Genomic DNA, 21,703 nt, shown 5'->3' with positions numbered 1-21,703 from the left:
TTTAAAGGTGTTTCTGTATTATATGAATGATCTTAGCAATGAAATGCAGATCACCGCTGAAAAAACACAGAACTAAACTAGGTGATTAGTTAGTAGCTGGCAGTGAGGGATACTGCAAGGATTAGTGCAGAGGGGGTGAGAGAGAGAGACAGTCGTGCACACCAGCTTCTCTTTAATCAGTGGTGGAGGATTTATGGTGGAGAACATTTGGATGCAGAAAGTAATAACAGAAAAAGACACAAGACGGACTGAGGTTACATCATGTGAGTTATGCTTTTCCTCTTTTATTTTCACTGTATCATGTTTTACTTTAGGTATATAATGCATATAAAATATACATTTAATCAAACTGTTGACATTAATATTGTCTATACCGTAGATATAAAGTATCAAGCTTTGTATCTATTAGTGTCTTATTTCAGGTCTTATTTACAGTTAATACCTCCCTGCTTTTGTACACGTCTGTGTATTTATAAGCATATTACAGTCATGCTGTAAATTTCTTAAGATATAACCATGTAGACATTAATTTGCACCCTTCAGTTATTGAGTATCGATTGTTTTTGAGCAGTGAGAAAGTTCCCTCTTGGAAAATACATTTGATGATACATAGTGTAGGATTCCTAAGGTGGCAAAGATTAGTTTAAGTGGATTATAGGAATCTACCTCTATTTCTAGTGTCTGTGATCACGTGAAGTCACCTGCTGTATTCGCCTGTAACATCTCTGTTTGTTATGGAGGTTAAAGGTTTGCTTCTTTCCTGTCAGGGCTACTGTAAGTGCAGATGACTTTTTCCAGTAACTTTGTTTTGATAAGCTAATCTATTCCACAAAAAGGATCTGTTTTGTCATGGTTGGCAGCTATGGGCTGCTGTATTAGAGGTGAACCTTGATTTTTTTGTTGGTTCATTTTCCATCTACTAACAGGAAGAAGTGGGGTTTAGACATCAATAAGTATATTTGATTAATCAATCCAAGTATTTGGTGGAGGCATGTTGGATGATCTGATGGCTCACTGAAGCTTGTATACGTCAGCTCTGTAAACTCTGAGGTGCAACATTTCAAAAATAGCTTTTGAGATGTTTCCTTGTAAATAAAATGATGAACCAGCCAGCAGGCAATAAATGCCATCCACAGAGCTGCTGTTAAAAACAGCAGTAGAGCCCCAGCTGTGAGTCACCTTGTGCTCGTTTATGAAAGACAATGTATTGGCAAGGAATATCCACAATCTGTAGTTCCTCCAACAGTGCCGATCACCAGAGTATCCAGCGCATTTCCAGATTGATGAGGTGAAACGATGATGTTCTGAAGACAAACTACAGAAAAGTGCATCTTTGATGTTTTACAAAGTGCATTTTTATCCTTTTGGGGGTTTTTGTATCCAAGACGTGATCATATGAACAACCCAGATACAAAATATTACCTCATTATCAAGGTGAGATGGAGATGGGTAGCAAAGGGGCTTGCAGATACAGAGCAACTTTAAGAAGACTAATGCAGCTTAAACTGCAAATCCTATATGAAAGGTTGATGTGCTGAATGGTATGCATGATTTACTCTTTAACCATAACACAAATCTGATTATTACATCATAGCTAATAACCTGTATACGCTGAACACCTTTCTAAGCTGTCTTCCTCTTGGCAGCACTTTCACAAAGTGCAGATTTTACAGTAATGTGCAAACATTTTTGAGTTTTGAGTTTTTAATCATAGGAACAAGTTAGTGCATTAAATGAAAAACAAAGTGCTGATTCACATGTCTGCTGCATTTTGTGTCAGCTGGAATTGTCTCCTTTCCAGTTTATTCTATGCTAAAACAAGCACTCTTGCTATGAATACCATTTATACAGTGTCAGTCACAATAGGGTCCTTTTACTCAGTTATACAACACTGCAATTAAAGAACATGAGAATGTGAGGCTGATGCAGAATATTAATACACTTTACTGGCTATTGTCATGTTTGACAAACTCTGAGATTCAGGTTTCTTTGTTTGTAACACGAGTTTTCTTAACAAAACAGGAAAAAGAAACCGTTGCTACTATTGTGTGTGGGGCATCCTTTCTCTTCAAGAGTTGGTTCACATTAATAATCTTTCAACTGAATTTCAGTCTTCTGACGTGTGATTTGGGTGGACTGTGTTTCTCCAAGCTTTAAATTCTGGACAGACACACACATTACTGACCAGGATTCTGACTTTGGGTGGAGCCCAGCTTAAAGCTGCTGTGACCCAGAAAACATGTGCAATTATCATCCAAAGGTTTTGGGGTGTTCTAAATCCCTCCAAACAGGTGGTTATTTAACACACCTTCCTGTGGCATAAACAGTAATATGATACATAGTATGATGCTTGCTATTATCCAGGATCCTCACTATACCATCTGAGGCTTATACCTACTGAGACATTTATTTGATTTAAACGAATATGTTATACGCTGATGATCCCATCCTGTAAAAACATAAAATGAAGCATTCATTTATTTGCAATTGAAATAATTTAATTGTATTTTACTTTGACTCACATGTTTTTTATATTTTTGTGTGTAAATATGTTTTAACCTCTTTTTGATGCAGTTTAGTGTTAACAGCAATGTGCGGTGTGCAAATCCATTCAAAATACACATACAGTGAATTATTCTATGTATCTATCTGCATGCACAAACACAGACACACAAACATGCTTCGGTCTCCCTCTCTAATCCTCTGCTTATACAATCAGGGGGCTGTAAGGGTCATTGTAACAAAGCTTGCCAGCTGAACCAGATCTCATTATTGAAATATGTTGCCTATGAGCCTCTCCGTGTGCAGTAGTGCATATCAGCAGGGAGACATGTATCTAAATCAGGACTAATCACAGACAGATGGAGACAACAGAGGGAGGAGGAGTGAAGGAGAAGTGGTGACAGTGTGGGCGGAGAAAGGGGAGGAACCCCGGAGAGGCAAACTGTCCTTAATTTGGTTAAGCCTGAGATTTTTGGATTACCTTTGGCAATTAATCTTGTTACAGTGCTGTGCAGCGACAGAGGGACGTGGGAGGGGCCTGTGTGTGTTTAAAAGTAACTAACCTTGTGGTCTGCTATGATGTAGCTTATTTATCTGCTCAGCTACATAGGTAGGATGAGTAATATGTATTTGTATTAGGTTGTTACATTGTAGAAAATGAAACAATGTAGCCACTTTCAAATGGACTAGAAGTGTGTTAGTGTAAACCAAGAATCAGAAACGGGACGTGTTACTGACTGACAAACAGAGATGTTCACAAAATAACAGCTTGTTAGCCAAACGCTCCAAAAAAGTATGCCTTTAACATCAGGTTGTATTAAGTGAATTTTTGGATTTGAGAAAACCTGGAAAAAATGTCTTTGAGAAAATAAATCAGACCTTACTCATTCAGACCTAGTCCTGTTAGCTGTTAATGTCTGGCTGCTAGGGAAAAAAGTGTAGTCTCCAACTGGTAGGTAACTGGTTCTGGAGTTTCCTGGTTAAAAACCTTCATTTGATTGATTTGGTCGCTAACAAATTGCTGTGGTCACTGCCAGTTTGCACTCTTAACTTTGATGTAAACATGCGCAAACTGTGACAAGTGCAAAACAAACCAGAAACATCAACTGTTTGCCTTCAAAGGAAAAGTTGCATGATTTGAAATGTCTTGGGTGAAGCAGGAAGGCACAACTTTTACCTTTTTAAGTTTCACTACAAATTGTAGGGGCCACAAAGGGGCTACTTAAAAAAATCTCTAAATAATGAAATTAAATATCAATCAAAAAATTGGCTCCTTAAACTGTTGCATAGGTAGTCTAGAATATGCTGATTGTTCTATTAATCTTGTACATGTGGAACTCTAAAAGCACCTGATTTTACTGGGTAATTCAGTTTCCTACTATATTATTATACATTCAGAAAACGTACAGATACATTTACTTGTTATCTAGTTTGAACACAATGTATGAAATATGTGAATACCTTATCAAATATAACAGATTAAACTACACAACAGCAGTCTATGTAAAAGGGATGAAGTTACAGTGACACTTACACACAAATGAGTTTGAATATTTCACTTACCTGATAAAACACAATGCTTTAGACTAAGCACACACTTTGAGCATGAGAATGAGGCGATGGAGAGAGGATTAAAGGGATTACAGCCAGGTCAAAGGTCAAAAAGGACAGAATGAAATGAGGGCACATTTAAATCAGAGTGAAACAGTGAGAAGAGCTATTACTTTACTGCACTTTGTAGTAATTCTGTTGCATCGTGTAGGTAAAATTAAAAAATCCAATTAATCTAAAGACTAAAATTAGTGGAGGTTTTAACCTCCCCACAATCAATTTGTAATATTGTTCCCAAAAGCTGCCCACCATTGCTGGACATGTGTGGCTGCCTGATCACAACCATTTTATCAACCATATAAATACAAATGAACTGCTGTGCACCCGGCGAGAGGCGGGGTGCACCCTGCACAGGCCACCAATCTGTTGCAGGGAAACTCTAATTTAACTTTTAACAATGAATTTAATTTATTTGATTCATTTCATATCAATTTAATTTTCATATGCTTTTATATTTTTATATGTGAATGCTGATCCACAGCAAATGCCAGCTGAAAGCACATTATAAGGCTTTACAAAGTAAAAAGGAAAACGACAACCAGAGAGCAAGCGCTTGATGACAGTGGAAAGGAAAAACTCCCGCAGAACCAGATTCAGGGAGGGGCATGAGGGGAAGGAGAAAAATGAAAGCATGCATAGACAAATGCCCTTTAATGACAAGCAGCAGTGGTGTATCAACACACAAAGAGAAGGACTGACTGTGACTGAACATGCATCTCTTCTGGTTTTCTGTCTCCTAAATCTGCCGATTTGCAATCCTATCGTCACGCTGCTGTCTCCGTCAAGTCTTCTTTACGATCAGCTTGGATCCTGTTATTTATTGTTTGTCTGCTTTCCTTTTTTTTTTACAGAGCAACAATGCGACTGGTCAACATGGCTGGAGTGCGGCTCCGCCGGGCAGCTGAGGAGGAGGAGAAGGAGCGGCCACCCCCTCCACCACCCGTCTCCCACCACCAGTTTAACAGCATGAAGAACAAGTTCTTTAATGAGCTCACACATCTGCCAAGTGAGCACACGGCTATCTAAACATAACGTTACAGTTTAAGCTGAAAAGAAAAAAATCACAAACTTTCATATTGTAAACTTAAGGAAAATGTTAGATGAAATTGTGCATCAGAAAGCAGATCAGGGTATCTATCTCAGTCTCTTTCATCTCATCATCCTGTCATTCATTTTTCCCATTCTGTCTTCTCTCGTTTCTTCGCCGTGTGACCTTTCTGTCCTGCTCTCCAAGATCATAAACTCAAGAGTAAGTTCATCTCACATCTCATGCTGCTGTGTTTGTCGCACAGAGTCACGTTCTTAAGGTTATTCCAACTCATCCTGGGCGGAACAGCAGACACATGAAAAAAGGCAACTGATAAAATGTTGACCCTAAAAGCAAGTATTTTATAGAGTCAGTCTTTAAGTTTATTTACTCATCTACAGTATAGCTAGCTACCGTTTCTTAGAAACAGCAGTGCTTTGAGATAAATGCTCACAGTAAGAGTGCTAATAATTTGATTTAAACCAGTCAGAGGGCTGAGGGCCACTAAACCTGTTGGAAGCCCAAGAAGCCATGATATTGTGAGCTGATTATGTTGGATGACACATTAACATTAACACTTTAAAAGCGTTTGACTTTCTGACCTGTGCAGTGTGATCACTCTTTTCTTTTTATGCAGCACTAATCTACATTTCCCCTTCCTCTCACTCCTTTCTCCAGTGCCCATGTGGGCTGTGGGTGCCATTGTGGTTGTGGTCCTTGCTCTTGTCGGCTGCCTGGGATTCTGCATCTACAAGAAGTGCTTCAACAAGGGCAAAAAGCCCAAGAAGGCCCGCGAGAGGAAGGGAGGACGAGGACGCAGGAAGAAGGACAAGGAGGGAGAGGAGGGAGAGGAGAAAAAGGTGAGAAAAGAGGAATTTCTTTTCTTCAAAAAGAAGAAAACCTGCACTACTTGGTAACTCTGCTTAGTTTGGTCTAAAATTCCCTTACTGTGGGTTGTGCAGTAGAGGGGCAACATTGAGACAACCCCCAAAACAGGAATGTTTTTACACGTGGAGGATTTTTACCCCTTATCTTTTATTAGTTTTGCATTTGGCTACAGTCAGTGTTACCGCTGGTAGCATGAGGCTACATATAATATATAACCCCTCCAGGATGCCACACTGTCAGCGAGTTTGCTGTCTCTCAAAGGCATGGAGGAGATTCCAGGACACAAACAGATATTCTAGGAGAGCTGGATCAGACTCTAGAGGATCTTTTATTCAGCAGGACCAGAATCTGCTTCTTTGTGCGAGAAGAACGGGATGAAGACTTCCTGAGCTACGATATGACATCCAGCTGGAAGCTGGTGTGAATGTGTGTGACCAAACACTCAAAAACAGATTTCATGAGGGTAGCCTCAGGGCCTCTAGTGGGCCCTCTGCTTATTGTCTGGCACTGTGAACCTGATTTCTATTTGCAATAGAAGACCAGAACTGGCAGGTCCACCACGGACGTCTATGCCCCACAGATGGTCTGCAGAAGCTGTGGAGAGCATTGTGATGCCTGTAACATTATTCAGCATGACGAATTTGGTGGTGGGTCAGTGATTGTCTGAGGAAGCGTATCAATGGAGGGACACAGATCTCTACAGGCTATGCAACATTCACCCTAACTGCCACATATTATCACACATTTGCAGAGCTTTTTATGCTAAGCAGCTATTAGGAACAGAAAGAAAGGGAAGCCTAAGGCCCAAGGCTAGCCTAATTTATCCTAAATGGTAGCAGAATGTAGATTTTCTTTTTTCTTTTTTTTTTTTACAATTTTGTGGCTAAGCTATCAGCTGCTGGCTGCAGTATCAAATTTAAAATTAGGAAATGAGGGTGTTATTAGGTATAATTATTATTATTGGGATGTGAATCAAGAAAGATCCATGGCTGCATACATCCTCCACCCTCTGCGTGTCAACAGATGGAGTTAGCTGCAGCTCTGGGTTTTCTATCTGATTGTAATCACTGATTAACTGTTCACAGCTGTTTGGCCTTTATCCAGGTTGAGACTAGTGATGGCTGAAATCACTGCTTAAACTGCACACAACAGCCACAGTGCACTAGGGTAAACACAAAAGGAGTCAGAACTGCCAGTACTTTGCTTTTGGGCACTGGAGAATATAGATTATTTCATCAAAGGGTTATATTTTCACACAGACTCCAAACCAGAGTATTATATTTAAATATTTACATTTAAGCCTTCCTTGTTCATTTTCTTTTCCATATTTTAGACATTTTGCAGAATCATGGTGTGGCATGGTGTGTTAACTTCTATCCAATTTGTGTGTCTTCCAGGAAGGAGAGGAAGGGAAGGAGGAGGAGGAGAAAGAGTCCCTTGGCAAACTTGAGTACACACTGGATTATAACTTCACTGATAATCAGGTACACACACATTTAACCCAATAAAAGAAGGATTTTATGACCTTCATCTAACATCTGTTTCCTCCCTCCTCTTGCAGCTGATAGTTGGCATCCTCCAGGCTCAGGATCTCCCAGCCATGGACATGGGCGGCACCTCAGACCCCTACGTCAAAGTCTACATGTTGCCAGACAAGAAAAAGAAATTTGAAACCAAAGTCCAGCGCAAGAACCTCTGCCCTGTGTTTAATGAGACCTTCACCTTTAAGGTTTGAATCACACTGATGATATTATATTTTTAAATCGCTGAGCACCACCTCATCACTCAACATTGTTAATAATTTTCTTCTTCAGATACCCTACAGTGAACTGGGCGGTCAGACTTTGGTGCTGCAAGTTTTTGACTTTGACCGTTTTGGTAAACATGATGTCATCGGTGAAATCAAGATCCCCATGAACTCCATAGACCTCGGCCAGCCAATACATGAATGGCGGGATCTGGTTGGAGGAGAAAAAGAGGAGGTAAAGGTGTTTTTCCATCTCCTGGAAACATGATAAATCTAATGGTACATACCGGTTTTGGGCAAGATAACCAAATCCCTGTGTTTATTTTTTGTTCCTGACAGCAAGAGAAACTCGGTGATATCTGTATTTCCCTTCGTTATGTCCCCACTGCCGGAAAGTTAACGGTTAACATTATGGAAGCCAAGAATCTAAAGAAGATGGATGTTGGAGGACTGTCAGGTGAACACACATACTCGTACTTGTGCTTGTTAAAGACTCTGGAGAGCTCTGCTAACTGATTATCCTGATGTCATGTCTCTCTCTCAGATCCCTTCGTTAAGGTAGTTCTTCAACACAACGGCAAACGAATCAAAAAGAAGAAGACGTCAGTCAAGCAAAACACACTGAATCCTTACTTCAATGAGAGCTTCAGCTTCGAGATCCCGTTCTCCCAGATCCAGGTTTGTATGCATCACAGTTTGACCCCGTCATATTTAGACCAGAGAGTTGCATCAATGGACAGGGCTTAAATTGTGCAACGTTTTTTCCTGTGGTTGCATTCAGCTTGTGCACTATTTTATTTTAGGAGGCCTGAAACAGAGGCTGTTAGAAATACTGCTGTGCCAGGTTTAGGCTGAAAATTCAAGCACTGTGTTTGAATGAGAAGAAACACAAACATCTGGAAAACGTGCCCCCATGTTTGCCTCTCGATTGGCTCTTGAAACTCAAAAGAATAAAGGCAACATTTTTACCTAGCTCGTATAGATTTTGTGATTTCATCAATCAATCAAAATTTATTTATATAGCACATTTTTAAGACCGAAGTACACCAAAGTGCTTTCCAGTAAAATCGCAGTACAAATAAAATCACACTAAAATATAAATTACAAATATATAAAATATAAGATAATTACATAATCTAAATACAGAGCCAGATGTAAATTACCCTAATTCGCCTTAAATGCCAGATCAAACAAATACGTTTTTAAACGTGATTTAAAAGACTGAATGGAATCTGACGCGCGAATATGAAGAGGGAGAGTATTCCATAGCCTGGGTGCAGCAACGGCAAAGGCACGGTCTCCTCTGGTCTTCAGCCGAGACCCAGGTTGCACCAAGAGCAGTTGGCCCGATGATCTTAGTGCCCTCTGAGGGCTGTACAGACAGAGGAGATCAGCTAAGTAGTCAGGTGCCATATTGTTTAAAATTTTATAAGTAAACAATAGAATTTTAAAATCAAATTTCATCTTGTGCTTCTTGCAGAGATTTTCCTTTAGTCTTGCCCCAACTTCCTCTAATGATACTCATGCCACAGTTTTAATATGTTGTATAATTTGCAAAGTTCACATATGTTATATAGTTTTACAGCAGACTGAGCAGAGAAAACACTGAAATAATATAGGTTTAAATTTCAAATGAATCCGTTTGATTTAGCCTTCTCAGAAGACCAGTCACTACATGTATCAACCCTTTAAAGCTGGAACCATGTAATAATTTAAATAAAAAAAAATAGTGTTTATCAAACCGTCTGAGAATTAAAAAGAAAAAAAGTTAAATTACAAATATTATTTCATATAGTTTTAATTTGTATCATAATTGCAACATGGAGCATTTTTGCAATTTGTTGCTTAAAAAGTATTTTTTTTGGGGGGGGGGCAGGACGTCTCACTGATGATGATTATGCTTACACTAGGTGTTAAGAGGTTAAATTATAAATGTGAAAGTACTACCAAAGTATTCCAGAGGGACGCGACAAGACAATGATCCAAATCTACAACAGGATGGCTGAAAAGAAAAAGAATGAAGGTGTTGCAATGACCAGTCAGTATCAACCTGATCGACATGCTGTGGCAGGACTTTAAGAGAGGTGTACACAAACAAAAGCCCTCAAGCTTCAGTGACTTGAAGCAAGATTGTTGAAGAGTGGGTTAAAAATTAAGTAATTATTGCTAAAGGTGAGTCTACAAGCCACTGAATCATGGATCGTACCTAGTGAGTCCTGTTAAAACTTTCTTTTTCATAGGTCTGCATTACCCAGTAGCTAAACCTGACCAACCATCATAACCTGAGTTTACTCAAAAGCTTTACAATAACATCACTCAACTTGGAATAAAGGTGCACACCTGACCCTCATCTGTCTCCTCACACAGAAACTTCAGGTGCTGATCACCGTATATGACTATGACAAGCTGGGCAGCAACGATGCCATCGGCAAGTGCTGGATTGGCTACGGCGCCTCAGGCGTCGGGCTGCGCCACTGGTCAGACATGCTGGCCAATCCTAGGCGTCCTGTGGCCCAGTGGCATACGCTGCTGCCCGAGGAGGAGGTGGATGCTGCTCTGAAGGCCCCCATCCGCTAAAGACGCTCACATAGTAACTTACACATGTGTACAGCATCGTGTGCATAGCAGGGTGTTTGTTTCAATAATAAACCAAACGCCTGTAGAGTTTTATAACTTGATGCATTTTTAACCATATTTCAGTTTTAAACGTAATTCCTTTTGTAACATAACTTCGGGATGTCATTGTATGACTGCGTGTTATACTGAGTGCATCCTATAGAGATGCTTACAAACATATTAACATATTAACTGCACACTTCCTCTGAATGGCTCACAAAGTATAAATTAAAGAGCCACAACACAGTTTAACTTTTTGCTTCCATAAAGCTGGAGGACTAACAAAACTGCATCATCTAAGATTTTAACTGAGCTTCAAGGCAAAACTCTCCTACTCTTTGTTATCTATTGACCGTTTTATCATTAAGCTTTATGCTGACTTATGTAGTCAAATCCTGTCTTCAGGTTAATTCTGATTGTCTTCTTTAGTATTAGTATAATTATGCAGCAGTTAACGTTGCTTTTCTGGTACTCTGCCTGGTTAATAGAGTTCTCCAAAATACTACTACATTTCCTAGAAACCCTGCTTCTCCTGCTTTTCGATTGATTTTTATGACCAGCAACAGCCCAGTCTTATACTACATTAGCATGGCCACTAGCAGGTTTAAGTGCAAGGATGCTAATCTGTTAGCAGATTTCCTGCCTCAAAGTTCTGTTTAATGAAGTTTTATACAACAACATTGGGTCTAATGACTGAGGTTGAAGCGCTGAACATTATAGAATTTAGGAGAAATGTGAAATATTGCTGTTAACATTTAGTAGTTAAAAATGTTAAAAATGTGGTTTTGTTAGTTTCTTACAGTACAAATAGACCAAATAGCAAAAACTAGCCTACCGAGCCTGTGGCTGTCAGTTCTCGTTGTTGTATCGTCCCAGAGGAGCAAAACGGAAAAACCAGAGGAGCTCTGAGCTCATGTGTGAATCTTCTTCTCAAATTTCTATTCCTTATTTTGTCCCATGAATTTATCTTCATGGCTCCTGTTTTCAACACAACGTAAAACTTTTCAATGAAAGTGATGAAATTTGTTGTATCTAGTGTTCCATGTTTTACTTCTTATTTATCTTTCTCTTTGTGGTTCCTTCTCTGTTTGTGTGTATAAACTGTATAAAGAACTGTATAAAGAAAGATGTTTTCATTTTCATTGCATATAATGTGACTGTAAATAAATAGCTGAATAAATGTTTCCAAACAATGACAAATGTATTTATTTATTATGTGTCAGATTGGAAAATGTAACATATAATACTGCACATTAGAGGTTTTACTGAACTTAAAATTACCAGCTCTGAAAGTGGAGTCTATTTCTCTGCCGAATCTCTGTGTGTGTGTGTGTGTGTGTGTGTGTGTGTGTGTGTGTGTGTGTGTGTGTGTGTGTGTGTGTGTGTGTGTGTGTGTGTGTGTGTGTGTGTGTGTGTGTTTTGATTCAATGAGGCGAGTGAAAGACTGGATTAACACTGTGTCCTTTTTAGTCCTTGCCTCACACAATGAGCCAAACATGTGAGGGAGGCATTAGAGAGAGGCACAGGGTGTCACGGGAAAGGAAAATGCACCCTCCATCGCCCATACAAGACAACCCTTCACACCAAGGAGTATTAACCTGACACATTTTATTGTAAACCATTTCTTAGTCTTTTTTTATTTATTTATTTATTTTACATCGCCCATAATCAGTGTGTTAACTCATTTTGAAAATCAGTGGATGTGCTGGTACTGATGCAGGGACATTAACTGAATGTGTAAGTTTAATTAAATTCAGACCAACACTGTTGGACATTTACCAATTCTAGTTAACTGCAGACGGACAGATGGATGTCTCAACATGCCATAAACTTGCAGGTCCTTCGGCCAGATGAGCAGGAAAAACAACAAAAAACATTTTGAGGTTTTGAGGAAGAATCCAAAAGAAAATTTGTGTTTGTTTGAATTTGAAAAAGTATTCATTAAACTTCTTTTTCTTTTACCCTTAACAGACAGTAAAATGATAATGAGAAAAGTTACAATATTTAGGATCAGTTTTTAAATGTGGATGCTTATTACAAAGTTGGATCTGATGTGTGTAAAAACTGTTACATTCTAATGTTAATAGAGCAGGTGGGGTCATATCCTGCTGCACATACTGCTTGGTTTGGTTTACATGTGTTAGGTTTACTATTCAGTGGGTTTAGGGACCAAATCTATATGGTTAGGTTTACAAAAAAATGAAGTTTGGGTTTATTCTCGCGGAATTAGAGATAAGAGTACTGCATGCGTCACAGCAGTGGTCCCCAACCCGGCCCGGTCGTTTGGTACCGGGCAGCGAGAGTTGAGGCTCGGGTGTGAAATTAATGGTTTTTCAATTCAATTCAATTTTGTCTATATAGCGCCAAATCACAACAACAGTTGCCTCAAGGTGCTTCATATTGTACAGCAGATCGTACAATAATAGATACAGAGAAAAACCCAACAATCATATGACCCCCTATGAGCAAGCACTTTGGCAACAGTGGGAAGGAAAAACTCCCTTTTAACAGGAAGAAACCTCCAGCAGAACCAGGCTCAGGGAGGGGCGGGGCCATCTGTTGCGACTGGTTGGGGTGAGAGAAGGAAGACAGGATAAAGACATGCTGTGGAAGAGAGACAGAGATTAATAACAGATATGATTTAATGCAGAGAGGTCTGTTAACACGTAGTGAGTGAGAAAGGTGACTGGAAAGGAAAAACTCAATGCATCATGGGAATCCCCCAGCAGTCTACACCTATTGCAGCATAACAAAGGGAGGATTCAGGGTCACCTGGTCCAGCCCTAACTATATGCTTTAGCAAAAAGGAAAGTTTGAAGCCTAATCTTGAAAGTAGAGATAGTGTCTGTCTCCCGAATCCAAACTGGAAGCTGGTTCCACAGAAGAGGGGCCTGAAAACTGAAGGCTCTGCCTCCCATTCTACTTTTAAATACTCTAGGAACAACAAGTAGGCCTGCAGAGCGAGAGCAAAGTGCTCTAATAGGGTGATATGGTACTACAAGGTCATTAAGATAAGATGGGGCCTAATTATTTAAGACCTTGTATGTGAGGAGCAGGATTTTGAATTCTGGATTTAACAGGAAGCCAAAACAGGAGAAATCTGCTCTCTCTTTCTAGTCCCTGTCAGGACTCTTGCTGCAGCATTTTGGATTAGCTGAAGGCTTTTCAGGCCATTTATTTTTCAGGGAGTTTTTTGGACATCCTGATAATAATGAATTACAGTCGTCCAGCCTGGAAGTAATAAATGCATGAACTAGTTTTTCAGCGTCACTCTGAGACAGGATATTTCTAATTTTAGAGATGTTGCGCAAATGGAAGAACGCAGTCTTACATATTTGTTTAATATGTGCATTGAAGGACATGTCCTGGTCAAACGTGGTTTTTATGGTTTGTATCGGTTTTTAGCGGGGGTTTAACCGTTTTTATCATTAACTCAGTTTCCCTGGGTCTTTTCCCATGTGTTATGAATAAATCTTTTTTTTGTTTTATACTGGTTTTATATTGTTGTATTTATCCGCGACACCTTAAAGGCCGGTCAGTGAAAACATTATCGGACATAAACTGGTCCATGGCGCAAAAAAGGTTGGGCACCGCTGCATTACAGGACATGTGCTAAAGGATAAACTGCAGGTATCTGTAACAGATAACAGCAGAAACATTGGCTAAACAGAAGTATTCAACAGAGCACATAAAATGTTGTAAGTCACCAGAACATATATTTTGCTATCACTTATTAGCTATAGAATAATAAAACAATATATAACTGATAAATATATTGATTTTAAAAAGTTATACAATCGACTAAATAAGTTTAAATGAAAAACTGCCGTGCAGTCCTCTGCTTCCATGGCAGTGCAGTGCCACTATAGTCCACCTGAGGGAGCATGTTGCTTTGCTTTGATTTTAGACTGCTTCTGAAATCGCTGCAATCATTGCAACTCAAAAGCCGGATCAACCAGATATGGTGCAACTCTACAAAGTCACATTTCAAACTGACCTGTGACACATGCCAGTTGGATTTGTACTGATAATTGCTGGGCCAATTACACTACAATGCACAAGTGTCTTTATGCCTGTTTTCCTTCAGGCTCTTTCCAAGAAAAACATTTATAATGTCTAGGTGACAGTGTTCTGCCATTTTCCCACAGCAGCACCTCTAATGAACACACGATTTAGTTGCAGCTTGTATCAAACAGAATCCCCAGTCAACAGTGAATTATACTTATTTTATGTTAGCTTAAATATATAAAAAAATGTAATAATCGTTCATGTTATGATGCGTTTGTACCTGCTGTTGCTTGTCCTTTCAGGTTGTGCAATGCTGTGTTCTGGGTTTCTTGTTAGTTTTATAGGCAGCTCAGATAAAGGCTTGTCATGTGAAACACTAATTATGATAAAGCTTCAAACATTACTAACTGTTGGGAAATATTTCAGTATGGAAAACATGTTGATTTTTGCAGAAGTGTTGTGTTTTCCTTCTTTGAGACATGCCACATTGCTACCAATCCGGTGCTCTACCCTGTGCCGCACAGACTGACTCTTCAACCTCTAACGCTGTGGTGTAACCCTGAACACGACCCTGAAACCTAATCTTACAATCATGCTTCTTTTGTATGTAGTTTTTGTTCCCTTTGAATATTTTCTCTCAAGTGTTGTCAAGGGGATTAAAAAAAATAAAAACGGTAAATTATTAAGCATTGTATGTCAAAAGGTAAGTTTGATGTTAACTCTCTGGTGGCTGGTTCTTCAGCTGCTGCTATTTTGCACAGTGTGCACCAACTACTTACCTCCGTCCAGGAGGTTATGTTTTTGTTAACGTTTGCATGTGTGCATGTGATGACGACTGTGTTTAGACTGTTCCTTCCCATAGCTTCCCAAGTGTGGTGTGTTCTGTCAGTGTCTACAAAGTATCATATAACGATCTAAAATTAACTGATGTGAAGGTCAAACTGATAATAATGCCACTGTGATGGACCAACCAGTAAAGAAAAATTAGACACAGATTAAAGTCCATAAAAAGTTTTTATTTAACCCAAAAATCAAACTTTAAATTATACAAAAAAATCTTAATTCTGGGCCGATAAAAGAGGTCAAAGTAACAGAGCTCTACTCAAAAGCTGGCAACAAACAAACTGACCCACTTAAATGAGACCAAGGGGAAACTTAAACAGTGTGTGATCAGCCCACAAAGACAAATAGGCTAGACACAAAAACCTGACTTAATTCAGATCAAACTGAGGTTATTGTACTCGGCCCTGAAAATCTTAGAAATATGGTATCTAACCAGATTCTTACTCTGGATGGCATTACCTTGGCCTCCAGTAACGCTGTGAGGAACCTTGGAGTCATTTTTGACCAGGACATGTCCTTCAACGCACATATTAAACAAATATGTAAGACTGCTTTCTTCCATTTGCGCAACATCTCTAAAGTTAGAAATATCCTGTCTCAGAGTGACGCTGAAAAACTAGTTCATGCATTTATTACTTCCAGGCTGGACGACTGTAATTCATTATTATCAGGAAGTCCTAAAAACTCACTGAAAAGCCTTCAGCTGATCCAAAATGCTGCAGCAAGAGTCCTGACAGGGACTAGAAAGAGAGAGCAGATTTCTCCTGTTTTGGCTTCCTGTTAAATCCAGAATTCAAAATCCTGCTCCTCACATACAAGGTCTTAAATAATCAGGCCCCATCTTATCTTAATGACCTTGTAGTACCATATCACCCTATTAGAGCACTTCGGTCTCGCTCTGCAGGCCTACTTGTTGTTCCTAGAGTATTTAAAAGTAGAATGGGAGGCAGAGCCTTCAGTTTTCAGGCCCCTCTTCTGTGGAACCAGCTTCCAGTTTGGATTCAGGAGACAGACACTATCTCTACTTTTAAGATTAGGCTTCAAACTTTCCTTTTTGCTAAAGCATATAGTTAGGGCTGGACCAGGTGACCCTGAATCCTCCCTTAGTTATGCTGCAATAGGTGTAGACTGCTGGGGGATTCCCATGATGCATTGAGTTTTTCCTTTCCAGTCACCTTTCTCACTCAGCATGTGTTAATAGACCTCTCTGCACACTTGTTATTAATCTCTGGCTCTCTTCCACAGCATGTCTTTCATCCTCGACTTTAGACTTGACTTGAAAAATTGTTTTAAGACTTGGGACTTGAACCTGTTTACTTGAAAAGACTTGATATTTTACCAAAAATCTATAATTTAACACACATATTATATAAAAATTGTGCACCATTAATTAAATTCATTCATTCATTCATTCTTACCACTCTGTACGTATGTGTGTGTGAACTGTAGCACAGCCAATCAAATCAACAAGATTAAAAAAAACAAAACAAATAAAAAACTGCTCAGGCCAAAAATGCTGCCAAGCCTTCTTTTGGGTGCATAAATTATGAAGCAGTCAACAGAAAACGAAATGCAACATGCAAAAAACATGCAAGATGAGAATCACAGACGGAGAAAGAACACCATCCAACTGAAGTTGAATTTGAAGTTGCATAAAAAAATGGTAGGTGGTGCTTCTCTTTTGCTACGATGAGATAGCATCATCTTACTAGCAAATGTTGCTACGTTGATGATACTATTTGACTTTAATGTGTATGATATTTGTGTCATGCTATTTTAAACCCGGTCCTACAAGCGCATCCAAGAATAACATGCAGATTGTTATCTCAGTCTGTCGGTGGATGGTGAGCAAAAAAAATCGAAACTCAGGGAACACACAACACACACTCTGTCACTCAGACATGGACAGATACAAACTCATACGTGCACAAACGGACTAGGTGAGAGGGAGAGGACATGCTAATCACGCTGCACTAAATATACTGCAATGGTTTGTTTTGTACTGTGGAAATCTCAGCACTTTTTGTCTGAACAGGAAGTTCTGCTTTTGTGTTTTTCATTGAATGTTTATTCTGTGAATTGAGCTGTATCTTATAGAGGTGCAATTTCAGAATTACTTTGTGTATATTTTGTAAGTTCACTTATTTCATCATGTGTTGAAATAAACACAAACGTGATTTTTAAAAAAACACATGGTCTGTTATTTACATTTAACATGTCATTGCAACATTCTTTTTTCTTTTTTTAAAGACTTGAAAGGACTTGAAATTCAAAGTTTCAGACTTGTGACTAAACTTGGACTTTTACACCAGTGACTTGAGACTTGACTCGTGAGACTTACTTACAAAACAATGACTTGGTCCCACCTCTGCTTCTCTCACCCCAACCAGTCGCAGCAGATGGCCCCGCCCCTCCCTGGTTCTGCCGGAGGTTTCTTCCTGTTAAAAGGGAGTTTTTCCTTCCCACTGTCGCCAAAGTGCTTGCTCAAAGGTGGTCATATGATTGTTGGGTTTTTCTCTGTATGTATTATTGTAGGGTCGACCTCACCTTGAGGCGACTGTTGTTGTGATTTGGCGCTGTATAAATAAAATTGAACTAAATCGAATTAGTGTAGTGTTATAAGTCTCGATTGTAGCACTGTGACATTTGGTAGATATTACCCAATATGTGTGGCTGTTTAAAACGGTTTCTTACTGCCTTTGTTTGTATTGACAGAATATAGGCATGATATACAAACAGCATATAAGGAATGATGAATGAAGAGTATGTCACGGTCCTGGGTCATGTGACCAAGTTTCTTGATGTTTTGTTATTCTTTTCAGTCCAGTTTCATTTCAGTTTATCTAGTTACATTCTGTCAAGCCTAGAATCTAAACATCATGATATGGTCAATTATTTTATCGTTAAACCAGTGCTTAAAATTCTGATGCTTTTGCTTGTATTGGCAGAATGTAGGAAATGATACTACTATATGGGGTTTCTAAATATCACATTATAATTTGCATCCAAAGTAACACTGGACCTCTGACAAGGTCTGCCTTTCTTTCAAGTTGCCCCCAAACGTGTTATGAATATGCTTACATCTCTGCCTGTTAACCGGATTCTTTGCTAATGCTATAATCCTCAAAAATCCTTGGTGGTCCCTTTTGTTGCACATACGTGGTTTGCAACAGGTGTGTCAAATACTAACATTCTTGTGTTGTTGCCACCGAAGTTATGTACTCTGTCTCACAAGTTGACAAGGCAACAGCTGGCTGCTTCTTTGTTCTCCATGATACTAAGGTATCATTCATTCAGACTTACTGAACCATGTAGTACTCCTCCTATCAGTCACCTCTGCAGCCAAGCCTGAGTCACCGTGAGCTTGTATTCCCAGATCCTTGTTACTTTTCCTGTACCACAATGTTTTGTCTCCTGATTGTTTTTACGGTAATGTTCCAAAGTTGCTTCTTTGAATTGCTGCCATAGCTTACTTAAAACAAAACTCAAATCTGGTTGCATGCAAGAGGACAAGTACATAAGGCTGCTTACTGCCTCTCTGTACATCTTGGCATTCTTCATTTTCAGCATCATCATTGTAGTTCAACTGTTCATAAGGAGTTGATCTTGGTTTACAGTCTCTCCTGCATTTTACTTACATATCTTCTGTTTGCTCAAAATCAACACTGAGAAAATGCTTGAGTTTACCCATATCTTTCATTTTGAACCTTGCAGTTAGCATTCCCTTCACAGTTTTTAAAACACTTTCATCACTGGCTACAATAAGAATATCATCACCTCATAGGATGAGGATCACTTTGTCTTTTCTTGCTTTCCTTGAGTAAACACAATGATCTGCAGGACTCTGCAGGAAACTGTTTTCTATCAAACAGTCATGTCATGTCCTGTTCCAGCAAACTTGTTCACTGCTTACTTTCTTCAGAGAAATCAATTCAGTAAGGCTGATAATTCTTGGTTTACCTTTTCCAGTATAATAGTCTCTTAATATTTTCATTGTCTTGCGGCCATCAGCAGCAGCTTCTCTCATCAAAAGTGATTAACTCTGTATAGGCCTGGGCATTCTTATCTTTATCGTCCTCGTCTTCACCATTACTATTCCATGTTGTGTCTTTCGACCTTGTAGTCTAAGACAGCGGTTCCCAACCCCCGGGCCACGGACCGGTCCGTGAGTCGTTTGGTACCGAGAGTTAAAGCTCGGGTGTGAGATTAATGTTTTCAGGGTTTTTATCGTTAACTCAGTTAACTATTTTGAAAGGATTATTTGCACGTTACCATAGCGACCAGAGAGCATTAAGGGGCAGAGAGGAGGATGTTACTGTCTGTGTTGTTGACGCATTTCAGGAGGACGCTGCTAATAAAGTTACACGATTACACAGTGAATTTGCATTTATTATTACATTTACAAAGTTCCACATTTTTTGTCTTGGTTGTATCATTTTATTTTGTTGTATTTATCCGCGAACCTTACCATGTTGTCTGACATTAAACTGGTCCATGGCGCAAAAAAAGTTGGGGACCGCTGGTCTAAGATGTGCTAAAAATGTTGTCGGCCACAGTTCATAATTCTTCTCATGTCCATCAAAAATTTGTAAGGTTGAATAAACAGACCGTCCATTGGATCCTGTTTAGTGTGCCCACCCCCAAGGCCCTATATATAAGTGTTGTGAGAGTGTAAGTAAAGTGGATGTGTAGGTTGTGGAATAAAATTGAGGCACAGGTGGCCAGGAGCGGACAGAGGAGGAATGCCTCCCCTGCACCTCAGTGACACACCTGTACCTCAAGGCCCTGCATGTGTGGTGGTATGATGGAGCGGAAAGAAGGAGGCAGTTGGGAATGGGGAGGGAAGGATGGGGGGGGGGGGGGGGGGGGCAAAGTACCTCCTCCCTTGAGCCAGCTCCCCTGCTGACCCCGGTAGGCAGCCCCGTTCCCTGGAATCCACCAAGGGCAGGGGGCCCACCCAACCCCACTGCAGAGGAAAATTACACCCGCCCCAACATTCCATCAACTCCCAGACTCCATGAGATAATAGACAGCCAGGTTGAGTTCATCCTCCACCTCTGCTAGAGCCCTCTTCCACTTGCAGAGTGAACTCCTGGAGAGCAGAGAGCCCTGCAAAGGATGGTAACAAAGTTACCAAAACTTAGCATTTTATGGTGGTCCAAATGTGCCATAATTGTGTCTGATGAGGCATCTCTATGTCTTTGCAATATGGGTATGATAAATGTGTATTATGCTTAGGCTATCAAGATGCCATGCTGACCAGGGAAGCTCAGTCCTGCATGGACTGTTTCATATTATGGGCATGTACTGTAGTAGAGAGGCCCATGCTCTCTTTTCTTGCCTCTAAACATGTCAGCCAACCACTTCCCGACATGCAGGGGTGGCTTCCAGGTTTGATGCCACACAGCTTTTGCACCCTCAGCTGCAGGTGCCGCTGCTGCTTTATTTGAAGGACCTGGTGTGCAGGCAGTTTGCCGCCCATGCTGCTTTGCACAGGGTGGTCCCACAGACACACAAAACTAATGAACAGGAACACTGCCTAACTTGTTCTCTTGCAAGATTTTCCAACATGCACAGCCAGGAGCAGATTGCCTGAGGGCTACTTATCCTAGCAGGGACAGATTATAGAGTCCCTGCTGGCTAGGCAGGATCATGTCTAATAGCCAATTTGGCATCCATTTTGTCCCTCTACCTGCGTCACCATCGGGTCACAAATCTAGCTTGGCCACCCACTTTCAAAAGGCTAGACCACCAGCCCTCCTCCCCAGTCTTGGATGCTTGTGAAAGGTGAGGAAGGTGGTTGTCTCTTAAACAATGGCGGAGTGTCTGGGCCCTCGGGCAGGGACGCTCCCCCATCTGTTGTGTGGCCATCCTCCAGCTGTCACTCCCTTGCCCTCGCCAGGATTCAGTGAAGATTGATTGTCAGGAGGAGGATGTCCATCCTTTCCTTCAAAGCTGTGACCTGTCCTAAGGACAACCTCTGGCTAGCTCCCCAGGAACAGAGTCAGGCCACGATTAAGTCTTGGTGTTAGGCAGGGCTCTGGGGACCCTGTGGCTCCTCCTCAGTGCCGCAACAGCATGTAGTCCACCTTCTAAGGGCTACAGCCCGAGTGTAGCAGCCAGCTCCTTTTTCGGGAGTGGGTGCTGGGTGCCCCTCAGCAGCAGCCTTCGTCTCCGTGGTCACCTTGGCATCTTGCAGGCCAACCATAGCAGGCTGCTCTGTTGTGGCCGATAAGAAATGCCTCATGTTTCTCAGAGTCTCACAACCATGCTTAATAAACATTTTGTAGCAAAATTAAGTAAACGTATGTGCTCATTTGTGCTTATTTATCCATGTAGATATACGAGCACTGACAACAGATGAAGTTGTGATCCACAAGCAGCAGAATCAGAACAAATGCAATGCTTTAATTAGACTTGCGCCGCATAATGTGCATACATGCCTTTGCAAAATCAAAACA

At 40.3% G+C, this 21,703-nt stretch overlaps 1 protein-coding gene across 2 annotated transcripts; it reads left to right on the top strand.

Annotated features, from left to right (window-relative positions):
* The first annotated feature begins 115 nt into the window (after positions 1-115).
* On the top strand, positions 116-11,564 carry syt5a (synaptotagmin Va). Of its 2 annotated transcripts, XM_026166101.1 has the most exons (10): positions 116-263; positions 4,965-5,119; positions 5,348-5,362; positions 5,819-6,000; positions 7,426-7,512; positions 7,590-7,757; positions 7,843-8,010; positions 8,115-8,232; positions 8,320-8,453; positions 10,143-11,564. In XM_026166101.1, the coding sequence occupies exons 2-10, from the start codon at positions 4,972-4,974 to the stop codon at positions 10,350-10,352; spliced, it is 1,230 nt and encodes a 409-aa protein (XP_026021886.1). In that variant the 5' UTR covers positions 116-263; positions 4,965-4,971; the 3' UTR covers positions 10,353-11,564. The 2 variants fall into 2 exon arrangements, with proteins under 2 accessions (XP_026021886.1, XP_026021887.1); XM_026166102.1 differs by lacking the exon at positions 5,348-5,362.
* The last annotated feature ends 10,139 nt before the right edge of the window (positions 11,565-21,703 follow it).

Source organism: Astatotilapia calliptera, chromosome 4 (genome assembly GCF_900246225.1).
Source record: "Astatotilapia calliptera chromosome 4, fAstCal1.2, whole genome shotgun sequence".
In the NCBI taxonomy this organism is placed as follows: domain Eukaryota; kingdom Metazoa; phylum Chordata; class Actinopteri; order Cichliformes; family Cichlidae; genus Astatotilapia; species Astatotilapia calliptera.
The sequence above is the reverse complement of the archived record's forward strand: the minus strand, read 5'-3'. Positions and strand labels throughout refer to the sequence as shown.

Excerpts from the sequence above, each read along its gene's own strand:
- syt5a (XM_026166101.1), top strand. The coding sequence starts at position 4,972 with ATGCGACTGGTCAACATGGCTGGAGTGCGGCTCCGCCGGGCAGCTGAG. Across the intron at positions 7,513-7,589 it reads ATAACTTCACTGATAATCAG|CTGATAGTTGGCATCCTCCA; the intron begins GTACACACACAT and ends CTCCTCTTGCAG. Across the intron at positions 8,011-8,114 it reads TTGGAGGAGAAAAAGAGGAG|CAAGAGAAACTCGGTGATAT; the intron begins GTAAAGGTGTTT and ends TGTTCCTGACAG.